The sequence below is a fragment of the Lytechinus variegatus genome, chromosome 8 (assembly GCF_018143015.1).
Source record: "Lytechinus variegatus isolate NC3 chromosome 8, Lvar_3.0, whole genome shotgun sequence".
NCBI lineage: Eukaryota > Metazoa > Echinodermata > Echinoidea > Temnopleuroida > Toxopneustidae > Lytechinus > Lytechinus variegatus.
This window is the reverse complement of record NC_054747.1, coordinates 11907162-11920778: the sequence shown is the minus strand read 5'-3', so window position 1 is coordinate 11920778 and position 13617 is coordinate 11907162. Positions and strand designations below refer to the sequence as shown.

The window sequence follows — 13617 nt, the reverse complement described above, 5'->3', positions numbered from 1 at the left end:
AAATCAAATTCTAGGAAGATGTCGAAGCAGAGGCCGTGGCGTTCGGTGCAGACGAGGCATAGCGCTCCTCGCCAAAAGGGATGCCTTTCAAATGGAAAGACGTGAAAGAATTGGAAGAAAGCCAAAAAGCTGCCTTCCCAATGTCGTCCAGAGTGACACCTTGAGCAAAGGCCCGAGACACGGCGATACTGCCTTCTCTTATCATAAAAAACAAGATGTTCCTCTCCTCTTCTGCGTGTAACCAGTTTTTCTGGCTTACAGGAAAGTCCGGTCGTTGCATGCTCATCTCATTCGTTTAAAATTGCCGCCAAGTCAATCCGTTGATGCACCTGGCACATGTCAAAGCGGCAGACTCAGGTGCAATACTTGCTCCTCCGTCATGAGAGGATATGTCATCCGAGGACCCAGAACAACATGGCTTGTCAAGGCCTCCTACACGTGCACCGACGGATACATCTTCTATGCTATACCATGTTCTCGTTGCACTAAGAGATAAACTAACCGACGTCTAGCAGACAGGGTAAATGAGCTTCTGCGTCCTTTTGACTTAACACGACTGGTCTTCCGATAGCATCGCATTTCAACCAACCTGGACATTCAATCAACGGTTTACTTGTGACCGTGACAGTCAGTCTGCAAGTACCCTTGTTAATGAGTAAATGAGCAAGATTTATCCAAATCCTCAAATTTATGTCCCTGCAAAATCTCGTTAATTGTAATACTTTCTTTCTCAAAGAATGTTAACACTTCCTTCTTGAGTAAAATTGATCATTTTTTACCATAGGAAAGGGTAAATGTTATTCTTTTATATTATCATTTATTTTGAATGGAATATTTTGATAAGTAAATTTTCGAACTGAAAAGATGCCTAAAAAGAATTTAATTCCTCTGTTTTCACTTGCAAATTGTGTAATATTTTGTGTTTTAGGCACAAACATTATTTATATCAGAAAGCTCAAACTCTATACTTTCTTACCATGTCACTTTTGATATGTGGCATCTTTTAGATCAGTCAGCAGCTGGCTTTTTACATCAAGATGCTATACGAGATATCTGAAATTTCTGAGCAGCATAAAGAAAGTTCTGATTGGCTGAATAATGTGTTCAAAACAACAGGCGCAGGTAATTTGAATAGATTACCACGTGGTGTGTCCTTGAAAAGGCTCAGTATGGGGAACATTGGAATTTGCGTGGGTGCTTAGTACCTATGACCAACCAGAGCGCAGAATTCCCTTTTTTGGAGCTGGTAAATGTACAAGGCCTATGAAAACCTGGCTGTGACCCATCTAAAATACCTCTTCTAATATAAATTATATCATATTAAAGCTTAGATCTTCATTTTTATAATGTAAAAGATTAATTGGTCTCAAGCAGAAAACAAGTGATAAAACAGCAATTATTTTGGCATAAAAAATAGTTGTTTTCTTTCGTGTTTTAGATAAACAAAATCACCTATATTACACAATCCTTTTAAAATCCAAACGGATGAACTGAAAAATGATTTATTTTCTTTATAAAGATACCAAAAACATGAAATTTGTTTAATATTTAGAGCAGCAACGGCCAAATAAAAAGAGGTGTTTTTGTCCTCACCAAATGACCAAGCTCATTAGCAATGCAAAAAACCCTCTTGTCATGAATATCACTTGGATAAAAGAAGCTACTTTTTGAGAGCTTGCCGACTGACTGGTGAGGCGGATCGTAAAGTCAAATCAGAGAGGCTGATCTACAATCTTGGGACCCCCCCCCCCGCCTTGAAGAAATGGATGTGTCTTTCCGCACTTTCCCCAGTAACCTTCCTCCGTTTCTATCTTTCTAGACTTTTTTGCCATTTCAACTCTACGTCATAATAGTTACCTGGACATTACTTTACATCACAATACCTTCGTGATGCACATTTAGCGTTAAAGCCCCTTTTACACCTTCACGGAAGCAACATGGATCATCCCGGATTGTCAATCCGGGGTCATCCGTGTACAGTCCGGGACTACCGTGTACACTCCGGCTACTCATCCGGCGCCATCCTTGATGTACCGGCATGTCCGGGAGAAAAATTGAACATGTTCAATTTTTCATCCCGGAGTACACGGACTGATAATCATCCGTGTTCATTCTTGTAGCCTCCTTGTACATCCGTGTAGCTACCGAATGCATCCGGAGGCTCCTTGTAAGAACCGGGCGATCCTTGTTGATACCGGCTTTATCCGGGGTCAAGTGTTTGTATTGTTTGCGTACATGAACAATAGTCCGTATTCATAAAAAAGCTCGAGCATGCTCCAGATGCTGCAAAAAGGGACGAAACTTCATTCTAGCAAGATGCCGGCGACAAGAAGTGGTAAGGTCTGTGTAAAAACCCAGCTACATCCGTGATCATCCGGGTATTCCGTGTTGGCTCCGTGAGCATATCAAACAGGATCCCTAATGCTACATTGCCTTTCCTTGTAGAATCCGTACTTTTCCGTACATATCCGTGTTAATAACCAGTTAACTCCGTACTCACTCCGGGAATGCTAGGAAAATACAAATTTGACACCCCGGATCATCACGGACTGAGATCCATGATCCGTGTTGCATCCGTGAAGGTGTAAGAGGGGCTTTAAAGCCCCTTTTACACCTTCACGGATGCAACACGGATCATCACGGATCTCAGTCCGTGATGATCCGGGGTGCCAAATTTGTATTTTCCTAGCATTCCCGGAGTGAGTACGGAGTTAACTGGTTATTAACACGGATATGTACGGAAAAGTACGGAGTCTACAAGGAAAGGCAATGTGGCATTAGGGATCCTGTTTGATATGCTCCCGGAGCCAACACGGAATACCCGGATGATCACGGATGTTACTGGGTCTTTACACGGACCTTACCACTTCTTGTCGCCGGCATCTTGCTAGAATGAAGTTTCGTCCCTTTTTGCAGCATCTGGAGCATGCTCGTGTTTGGTTATGCAATACGGATTATTGTTCATGTACGCAAACAATACAAACACTTGACCCCGGATAAAGCCGGTATCAACAAGGATCACCCGGTTCTTACAAGGAGCCTCCTGGATGCATTCGGTAGCTACACGGATGTACAAGGAGGCTACAAGGATGAACACGGATGATTATCAGTCCGTGTACTCCGGGATGAAAAATTGAACATGTTCAATTTTTCTCCCGGACATGCCGGTACATCAAGGATGGCGCCGGATGAGTAGCCGGAGTGTACACGGTAGTCCCGGACTGTACACGGATGACCCCGGATTGACAATCCGGGATGATCCGTGTTGCTTCCGTGAAGGTGTAAAAGGGGCTTAAGTTGTTTGGCATTTTATTCATCGTGCGTTGTATCATTACCAAAATGATGAAATTACGACCAAAACTTTTGAAAGTTATTTCTCCCCACTGCATTTGTGTATAAAAAAAAACTTGTTTATTACATTATGACGCCGACGCACAAATTTTTGGCACACACACATATATATATATATATATATATATATATATATATATATATATATAATGTCTTAAAGTTTCACGTATTGGCTTCTGTAGTTAACAAAATATGCTGAAGATAATGCTTTCATTGCCAATAGAGTTATAATTGTTTACTCGAATTTTCGACGGTCCTCCGTCTTCTTCAGGAGTATATACAATGTGTGGTATCAATCAGAGAGCGCATCCTCAGACAGATGTTGCTATGATGACTGGCTGAGGATGCGCGCCCTTCACAGAAACAAATATAGTGACAATGGCAATGACATTTATTCCCATGTCACTCATAGAGTGGGTATTGGATAAACAATCATATAAATGTACAAAATCTTAAATAGTATTTCATCAAGTAATTTACAACTCATTTAGAGTAAATTTAGAAAAAAAATGTTAGCATTAAAAATAATTTCATGATTACATTTAAAATATTACCTTGAAGCTTCAAAAATATAATCAAAGTTTACATATGATTACAAAAAAATAAATCATATAGTAACATTATCGCATCGTTGGATATTAAACCACAGCCTTTAAAAAAGCTCAAAATTTTATATTTCGAGCGTGTCAGAGTTTAGAAAATTTGATAAGGCCTACAGATGAGATAATGGATAAATTAAAGATTAAAAACCCAGGTTATTAACATTATAATTAGCATAAACATTTGTTTAATATAAGGCAAGTAATGGCATCAGCATATGATTGGCTGTTATACCACTTTTCAATTACAGCTCAAAATATTGAATTTAGAGCATAACTTAATTAGAAACGAAGCATAATTTTCTTGCAAAATTTTACAAGGTTGGAACGGATTTCTGGTTTTTCACAGCTAAATAGCTGATTCATTTTGAGTGTATTCGGTCAGTGTAATATGTTTTAAGTTGAAACTTTCTTTATTTAGCAAACGAAGGACAAACGAATATATAGTGAAATTTATCACCAATTTATTGAAGGTTGCATAATGTACAGAGCCTCATGTTTCTTTGACGGTTTTCATTTCTTCCTGAGGTAATAGGAAGTCGATGATTTCCACAACGAAATCAACAAAAAGTGATTCTATCTTTTTTATTCATATTAATGAGGTAACTTTCCAGACGAAGATTTTCTTTGAATATTCTGTAGTTAATACACTGAGAGTTTTCCTTTATGAACGTTAACCAATTTTGAAACTGTGAGTCCTTTACTCGTAGATCTACAGCTTGCTTTACCCAATTTCTGCTCGAGGAATCAGTAATGTCAAATAAATTCGTCATACCCAATCTATCAAGAGTTTGCTTTATCTTTGTTAACCAGCTTGTCTGATATATACCTTGATCAGAAAGTATCTTTACAATCTCATAAATCATACCAGACATTTTTTTTTACTACTGTGAGCTAATCCACACCAAAAGTTTATCATTCTATTCTCAATATATTTATATAATTTGAATCTTCCAAGTTCGCCTAAAACCATGCAGTTTGCCGTTGATTTATTAACTTTAAGAATATGCTTGCAAAGTTTCATGTGTAACACTTCTAAATCTCTAATCACATCAAAACCCCATATTTCTGACCCATAGAGGAGTATCGGTAAAACAAGTTGATCAAATAACTCAGTTTGGATATCCACTGGTAAATCAAGATGATAAATCTTATTCAACATGCTATACATTGCTCTTCTTGCTTGATTCAGTTGTTTAGCTTGAGCTTTCTGAAATGAAATGAATTATTGTAATTGAAGGTAATTCCAAGATATACATAGTAATCTACTACTTCAAGAGCGTGGTTATTAAATGTAAATGAACCAGTTTTCCTCACTTTGCCACGGGAGAATATAACAATTTTCGTCTTGTCTATATTCACATTTAAATACCATCTTTTACAATAATCTGATACTGCATTGAGCGCACATTGAAGTTCTTGTTCAGATTGAGCAAGGACAATGGTATCATCTGCATATAGTAATGTAAATAACTTCATGTACACATCAATTCCATGATCTAGTAATGATGACTGAAGCTTCTCAGGTAAGACATCAAGACCATCATAACGTTCACTGATATATTCTTTAAAATCATTTATGAACATAGCAAATAATAATGGTGATAAATTTTCTCCTTGACGTACTCCGATATTACAGTCGAATAGGCTTGATTTTTCACCATCTTTGATAACACACGATTTAGCTTGTGTGTACATATTTTTAACCACTTTGAAAAAGTTTCCATTTATATCACTTGAAAGTTAGTTGTTCCAAAGTGATGTCCTATCAACAATATCAAACGCCTTACGATAATCGATGAACGCACAATATACCCTTTCTCTGCCAAACAGGTATAATTCAAGTAACGAATGTAAAGTAAAAATGTGATCTAGCGTTGAATGATTATTCCTAAACCCAGCTTGTTCATTTCCAATCTTTTCACAGTCTTCAAAATATGAATTCAATCGATGATTTAAAAAAGCTGTGAATAGTTTACCCAGACAGCTCAATAAAGTGATACCTCTATAATTGTTTGGATCATCCGGTTTCCCCTTCTTTTTGTATATTGGCCGTATTAAACCAATAGTCCAATTTGTTGGTACAATACCACTTTCAAACACAGCATTAAATAATTCAAGAATAAAATGAAGCAGTGAATTAGTTGAATTCTTCAAAAAATTGATTCGGTAGCAAATCTTCACCATGCGCCTTACCGGTTTTGTATTTTTTCAACTGAGTGATTACCTCATCTCTGTCAATTGGTCTGTTTAAAACTGGATTACTTGTTGGCGATTGAATGATTGTTTCACTATTTCTTTCTTTGTGATTTAGATTCAAGTTTCTGATATGTTCAGAAATGTTTGCTTGTAATTATCAAATTGTTACGTAACAGTAAATATTGCGCAATAACATTTCTTGTTACGTAACAATAAGAGATTTAAGCGATGAGATGATAGAACGAAGATCAAATTGGTAAGGAGAAAATGGTTCTCTCGAAAATTATTAAGTACGGAAAGGTATTTTTAGCAATAAGAGAAATTCATGTGTGATACGATATCAAACATCGTGGCGCTTGTCAAAGTATTTTTTTTTCGAAAATAACGAAACTAACGAAAGAATGAATATCCGCTTAGGAATCCTAGATCTCGGTTCATATCATCACCCTCAAAGCTCCTACATTTAACAATTATTCGTAGTTCAGCGGTTCTTCTCTCCACTGATTTGTATCCTCCCCCAAATATGCACACTTTCACATCCGCTAACCAATGTCCAGGAAGGCAGAAATGTCTGGCAACAGGAAAGTCGGTACGTTTCTTCTGAAAAGATTTGTGGTTATTGAAGCGTAGTGTTCTCACTTTCAACGAATCAGCTCGCACCACCGATTGTCTGCTCCTTCGTCTGCTACGTCATTATCGCCGCCTTCACATCGCATCTTCGGATAGTCAAACTCATTCATCGCAGCCACGTTCAACCTTGCCAAGTCTTCCAAGCTCTAAACTCATGGCTCCTAACACACAGTCGTATGGAGGGCGAAATCCACTCTACCTAGAGAAAAAGATGGAATTCACCAAGATGTATGAAATGCAGAAATACCGCGCCCGTTCCATTGCAGAAAAACTGTCAATCCAAGGCCATCGATGTGGGAAGACATGGATTGTGAACATTATCAAGCGGAAGAGAGAATGGATCGAATATGAGAGCAACATGCCTCTTGATCGAAAGCGAAAGCTTCGGAAGACGGCGAATGATGAACTCAATGCCATCCTTTATGAGTGGTTTAAAGACTCGACGACACGCCTTCTTCCTGTGAGTGGATCTCTTCTCCAAGAGAAAGCAAGACAAATTGCAGTAGAGTTACAGCTCGAGGACTTCAAGGCATCCAATGGCTGGTTGGAAGCGCTCCGTCGCCGGCACAATATCGTCTTTGGAAAGATGATTGGAGAGAGTGGTGGGGTAGAGACAGCTGCGGTTGATGACTGGAAGCAGAGGCTACCCAAATTGTGCGATGGTTACTCTCTACGTGACTTCTACAACATGGATGAGACTGGACTCTTCTTCAAAGCTTCCATCGATTCCACTCTCCACTTTAAGGGAACAGATTGCTCTGGCGGGAAGCGTTCTAAGGAGTGCATAACTCTGATGCTGTGTGCGAATGCCCTCGGAGAGAAAGAGCAACCGATGATCATAGGGAAGGCCATCAAACCACGCTGCTTCGGGAGGCTTGAAAGGAAGGACCTCCCTGTTGATTACCATGCAAACAAGAAGGCCTGGATGACCAGTAACCTATTCGAACTCTACATGAAGAAGCTCAACAAGAAGATGCAGCGTCAACGTAGAAAGATCATCATGCTTCTCGACAACGCGCCTTGCCACCCCTACCTTCAGCTATCGAACATCAAGTTGGTCTTCCTGCCACCAAACACCACGTCAATCACTCAGCCAATGGACCAGGGCATCATTCAGGCAGTGAAACTTAAGTTCCGTAAGCGCCAGCTGAGGGGGATCATCAATCGGATGGAGAGAGAACCTGGCCTGACAGCTCCTGAACTGATGAAGAAAACTGATGTGCTTCAGGCTATCCAGTGGATTGACAAATCTTGGAGGGACACCACTGATGAGACCATCCAGAAGTGTTTTCGGAACTGTGGTATTGGCACTCAGAACCTCGAAGCTGAGAAAGAGGTGGAGTCATCTGAAGTGTCAGGGGATGGACTAGACGCTGTGTGCCAGAGGGAGTTTCAGGTGTCTTTGGAAGAGTTGGCTGAGATAGATGTAGGACTTCTTACTACAGATCCTGAGCAGGCATCCACCATAGAGGATTTTCAGCGGAGATTGGAGTCCAATGGAGATGATAGCGATGAGAATGATGATGATGATGAGCCACAAGCCAGTCAACCTGATCCCGAACTAAGAAATCTTCTCGAGGTTAGCAGTAGACTTGCCAAGATTAGGGCTTTTGCTGTTGCCAAAGGATTCAAGGACATTCCGCAGAAATGCTCTGACCTTCAGGACTCGGTTGAATCCGAACATCTTCGTCAGAAGCAAGTTGCTAGGCAGACTACAATGTTCGACTTTTTTAAGAAGACTTGAAGCTCTTTAGTTGCAAACCAAATGGCCCTTTTCAGGGCCAATCATTACCCAAACGGCCCTTTTCAGGGCCAACCATTACCCAAACGGCTCTTTTCAGAGCCCACATGACACTAAGTGAGATACGTCCCCGTCGTGGTGTCGGTAATGCGTTGGGCCGGGCCTGCGTAGCTGAATCTCACATACACTAAATAATTCTTTTAGATCTTCAAATCAGTTTGCTTTTATTGGCTTACAAAGCACATTTAATTAACATTGATGGTTTGAAATGGTACAAGTACATGTATAGGCAATGTTAAAATAATTAGCACTCAATAACAACACATACTGTATGTACGTACACTTTACGGCCACTTTTGCCGTTTCCCTTCGGTGGCCGCTATAGACAGGTTTGAGTGGGATGGAAAGTGGTCACTTGAGGGAGTCGTTACTTCTCAATGACCAAACGGAGATTTTTGTTTACTCTCAGAATAAGAAGTCTTGTACAAGAGCCGTGCCGGGAATCGAGCCTCGAACTCTTAAGAATGAGACTGGTTGTCACTGGTCACAGCTATTTTGCTGAACAAAGATAATATATATATATATATATATATATATATATATATATATATATATATATATATATATATATATATATATGTATGTATGTATTTTTTTAAGTGACCAATTTTCATCATAATGAATTCGATACTCCCCACCCCTGCATCCACGCCTGTCCCATCAAAACTGCTCTCATAAACGTTTAGATGACAGAGTTTGAACAAATTACAGAGTAAAAACATGTCTTGCATCTTATATGCTACCCGATTCCTCAATAAAGCACCGATGCAACATTATGCGTTGTCTGTGACATTGTACCAAAATCATCCTACGCATAATGACACAGTCAACGCATAATGTCACAATTGCGATATTATACATCGCTGCGACATTGTCGATTGTAACATGCCTAACTTTGCAAGATCTGTATTTTAATCATTTGACATGATTAGATCTCAATCTAGTCAAAACGTATAAACGGTAGATCAGAGAAAAGGAAAATCTAAATGTAGGTCATCTAGATTGAACTCTCTTAATACTAGCCTGTCACAGGGCTGGGCATGTCTCAAACGCTACCTTATAAACCAAATTAGAGTAGCTAAGGCAATGCATCTAGCAGCAGGTCTGGGTATGTAGGCCAGAGACAAAGTCCACTAAACCTTTAGGTATACTGCTAGATTCTACGCCAAAATAATATTTAGACAATTGTCAATGATAACTTTGTTTGACTACATAGAAAATTACATGTAGCTGCAGGCCTAGTTCAAGTTAGTTTAGATACAGTCCCTAGATTCAGATCTACTAAAAATAATCTAGATCCCTAGCCTAATTCTTTTTAGGCCTAGACCCTAGATGAGTAGATCTACACTACATTTAGAACTAGACCTAGATTTATTACAAGTAGATCTTCTAGACCTAGATTGATAAAGAGATTCTAGTTAGGTTATAACTTTTAGTCTAAGTTATTTAGTCTTAATTCTAGATCTAGGCCTGTTTTGGAGATTCTAGATCAAAAAGTAAAAAAAAAAACAGTCAAAACAATGTTCAATTCCCTCCAAAGACCGAACAGATTGATTTCAGCTGTAGATATTGGGCCAAGGCTAGATCTAACATTAGGCCTAATTTAGACCCAAGGCTAGTCCCAAAAGTTACAAAAGTTTTTCCTTATTGAAAGTTAGAAAAAAATGTCGACCTACATAAAGTTTGAATTTTCTGAACAGTAAAATGAAATGCACATTTAACATATTTTTGGGTATTATTAGCTTAGAAAATATTATTTGTTTTCAAGAAATATACGTGAATAAACAAAGCATATTTTCACTTAGAAATCATGCTTGCACCACATTGATATTATTATCAATGTTTTTTTATGAGTGCATAGACATTCGTCTTCACGACTGAATAAAAATTATGAAATTTAATTACATAGCAAGTTCAGGACCACAAAAAACACGGCAATATCCATCGCAAAATGATTGGAATTGCAGTTGGATTGCCGAAGCATTGCGAGGCAACAGCAGCGAACGCACTTTGTTTATATATCATTATGAACCCGGCAGAGATAGAGACACGGTCTATGGACAAATCTGTACGCACGTAGGTTTTTTTATGAGTGCGGGGATCCAGGTTCGAAACCCGTTGATTTTTTTTTTTGGGGGGGGGTTCGGGATTTCTTTTTTATTATCGTATTCCTTCCCCGTTCCTACCATCTCTTTTTTCTCTTTTTATTTTCATGTGAGATTATATTTAGTCTTGTATTTATTAAATGTTACTTCTTATTTTTTTTTCTTTTAAACTTTTTATTGATCAAACAATCGGTATGTACAACAATAATCATAATATCAATCACATTTACAATGGTATAAGATACACTCACAAACAAAACGATACAAAAACATACATCACAGTTGTACATGAAAAGTGGGTAACAAATAACATTATCTGTATATCAATGGTATAATCAAAAGATTTTTTCAACAGGGGTCCATTTTTTATAGTGCAATCCTTCAATATGCCTCTGTTTTGCAATGTTAAGTTCAATCAGTTTAATATTAGAAATAAAAGATATTAGCCCTCTTATACATGGTTGTGTGTTTTTACACTTTTCTACGTAAACATATCTTTTGAACATTAGTACCAAATGGTTTAGTAGCATTTTGTGGGGGCCTTTCCAGTCCATAATGAATCCAAATATCATTCTTTTCTTAGTAAAATCTTCAAACTTAGTATTAAAGCTCTTGCCAATTTTATAGATAAATTCCCGTCGAAGATTATAAATAACATCAGTCATAAAACAAATGAACAGGTGTCTCTAAATTTGAGTGACAGAACGTGCAAGTTTCTGAGTCGACCACTTTCATCTTAAACAATCTATGATTAGTATACAGTATATTATGAATTAATTTGAATTGAAAAACTCTAATTTTTGCTTCTATTGTGCACTTGAACGGAAGGGTGTAGATTTGAGAACAGTCATCATCTTGAATATTAAAGGTTGTAGAAAATAATTGTTCAATAACTGGTCTGGTTATCAACCCAGATAACAGGTTCTTGTAAATTGCTTTGGATTTCACATTACATAATGCAGAAGTCACTTTTTCTTGTTGTAACTGATATTCATTATTTTTATCCCAAAACATTTGTAATATTAGGGGATGGAATTCACATTTCCATTCTTTCTTCACTGACTCGATTATTGCCATGTATTGTAGAAAATAATTATTTTTCACACCTTTTCCATTCCAATACTCAAAATGTAAAAAATTTCCATCACTGTTAAATAATTGATAAATATTAGATAGCCCTGCTTCATGAAGGGCATTGCAGTACATTGACTTGTTATTTATCAATATGCATTTGTTATTCCATACACCTTGTCTCAGTATGCTAACCTGGCTTGTATCATTAGTAACCAAGTCCAAATAGATATCCGTCTTTAACCACGCTTTTAATAAAGCAATATAAAAACTCTTACTTCTTAATTGCTGCTTTTGATTTTCACGTTCTTGATTAGATTCTCTACTTATATTATTTGGGCAGCGACTCACTCACTGACTGGAGTGGAGCAACACAATGACGACTTCAGTGGACAAAATCGGTCTTTACAGTCCTCAATTCAATAAAAACGGGCAAAGAAACATAGTTCTGATTCACGTTTGGTCTGAAGTTGTCGAAAAACAGAACAAAATAATTAAACTACACTTAGACCAGAGGTAAAGTTTAGAGGAGGCTGAGTTAAACCAGGAATAATTTTAGACCAGGACTAATGTACACCTGCTATCACTAACCACTAAATAGAAACCAGATTAAAGCCAATGAAATTAGATGTTGTTTGGCTGACATGGCATTGGCTTAGTATGTTATTTGAATATTATCAGGTAAAATATTTATGGATTTTGCACCCTAAAATTAGGGGAAATTTATGAAAAAAGTTCAGAGTCTGAATTGTTTTTCCATCAAATATGGTACTTTTTTTGAGAAAAAGAGATGGTGCCATGGCAACGGGCCATATTCAACATTGATATTTATCATTACCATGATTACAATTAAGCATAACCAATGCAACCACAATTTTTATCATTCTAATGAACTAATGTGAAACACTGAAATCTTTGTTCAAAATTAAATGACTTGGACAAACTTTAGGATAATTTTTATAGCATTTTCCACCTGTCTATTATCATGTCAACGATGTTTATTTTTTTCAAGATGATATTTGGTTGCCATGGCAATTGATTCAGATGTTCTTTGCATATTAACAGCGAACATATCCATTCCTAGTAACGTAAAATTAGGGTAAGTGAAAGAAAAATTATTTGAATGTCCCTATGTCAAAACTCAAAGTTATAATAATGCAACATATCAGCTCCCTTTTTAACTGTGATCCATATCCACCTCACTTGCCAATCAGGGAAAGGGAGGCTGAAAAAAATCCGCCGCCCCCCCCCCCCCCCCCTGTTGGCGAAGGCTGGATTCGCCCCTGCTTTGTAGTTACAGTTTGGTCATTGGAAAAAAATACCAATAGACATAAGTGAAAGATGGTGATATCATGTAAAACGCTTACCATCTACCTCGTATTTCAGATGTCACCAAATTTTAAATTTTCATATCAATACATTGCTATAACCCCCACTTCTCGGACGGATTTAGGCCACTGTTATCAGTTGATATTATAGTGCTATGTGTATAACAAGTTCTACTTGGTAAAAGTACATTATAATCCTTAACTCCATTTAAAGTTATGTCTCTACTAATTCGAAGAGGAATCTCCCATTGGACATTTGTAACCTCATTCACTCATATGGTATTCAAAGGGGTAATACACGTTGAGGAACTCGAGGAGGCCGTAGAAAGACGTGATATTAAGCAGCCAGGATAGTCATCATCATCTTCGTATCTTCAGCTGTCTTCTGTAAACGTACAGTCTATTCGTAATAAGACTGTCCTTATTCACGATTTCATCTGTGACAGCAAAGTAGACTTGGTTGCCATTACAGAAACTTGGCTTAATAGAAATGACTCAGCAGTTCTGCATGAACTTACTCCCAATGGGTATCA

General features: G+C 37.8%; 1 protein-coding gene across 1 annotated transcript; it reads left to right on the top strand.

Moving 5' to 3' along the window:
- The first annotated feature begins 6933 nt into the window (after positions 1-6933).
- LOC121420655 (tigger transposable element-derived protein 4-like) lies at positions 6934-8832 on the top strand. The gene is made up of 2 exons (XM_041615319.1): positions 6934-7441; positions 7532-8832. The coding sequence occupies exons 1-2, from the start codon at positions 6934-6936 to the stop codon at positions 8521-8523; spliced, it is 1500 nt and encodes a 499-aa protein (XP_041471253.1). The 3' UTR covers positions 8524-8832.
- Positions 8833-13617: the final 4785 nt, after the last annotated feature.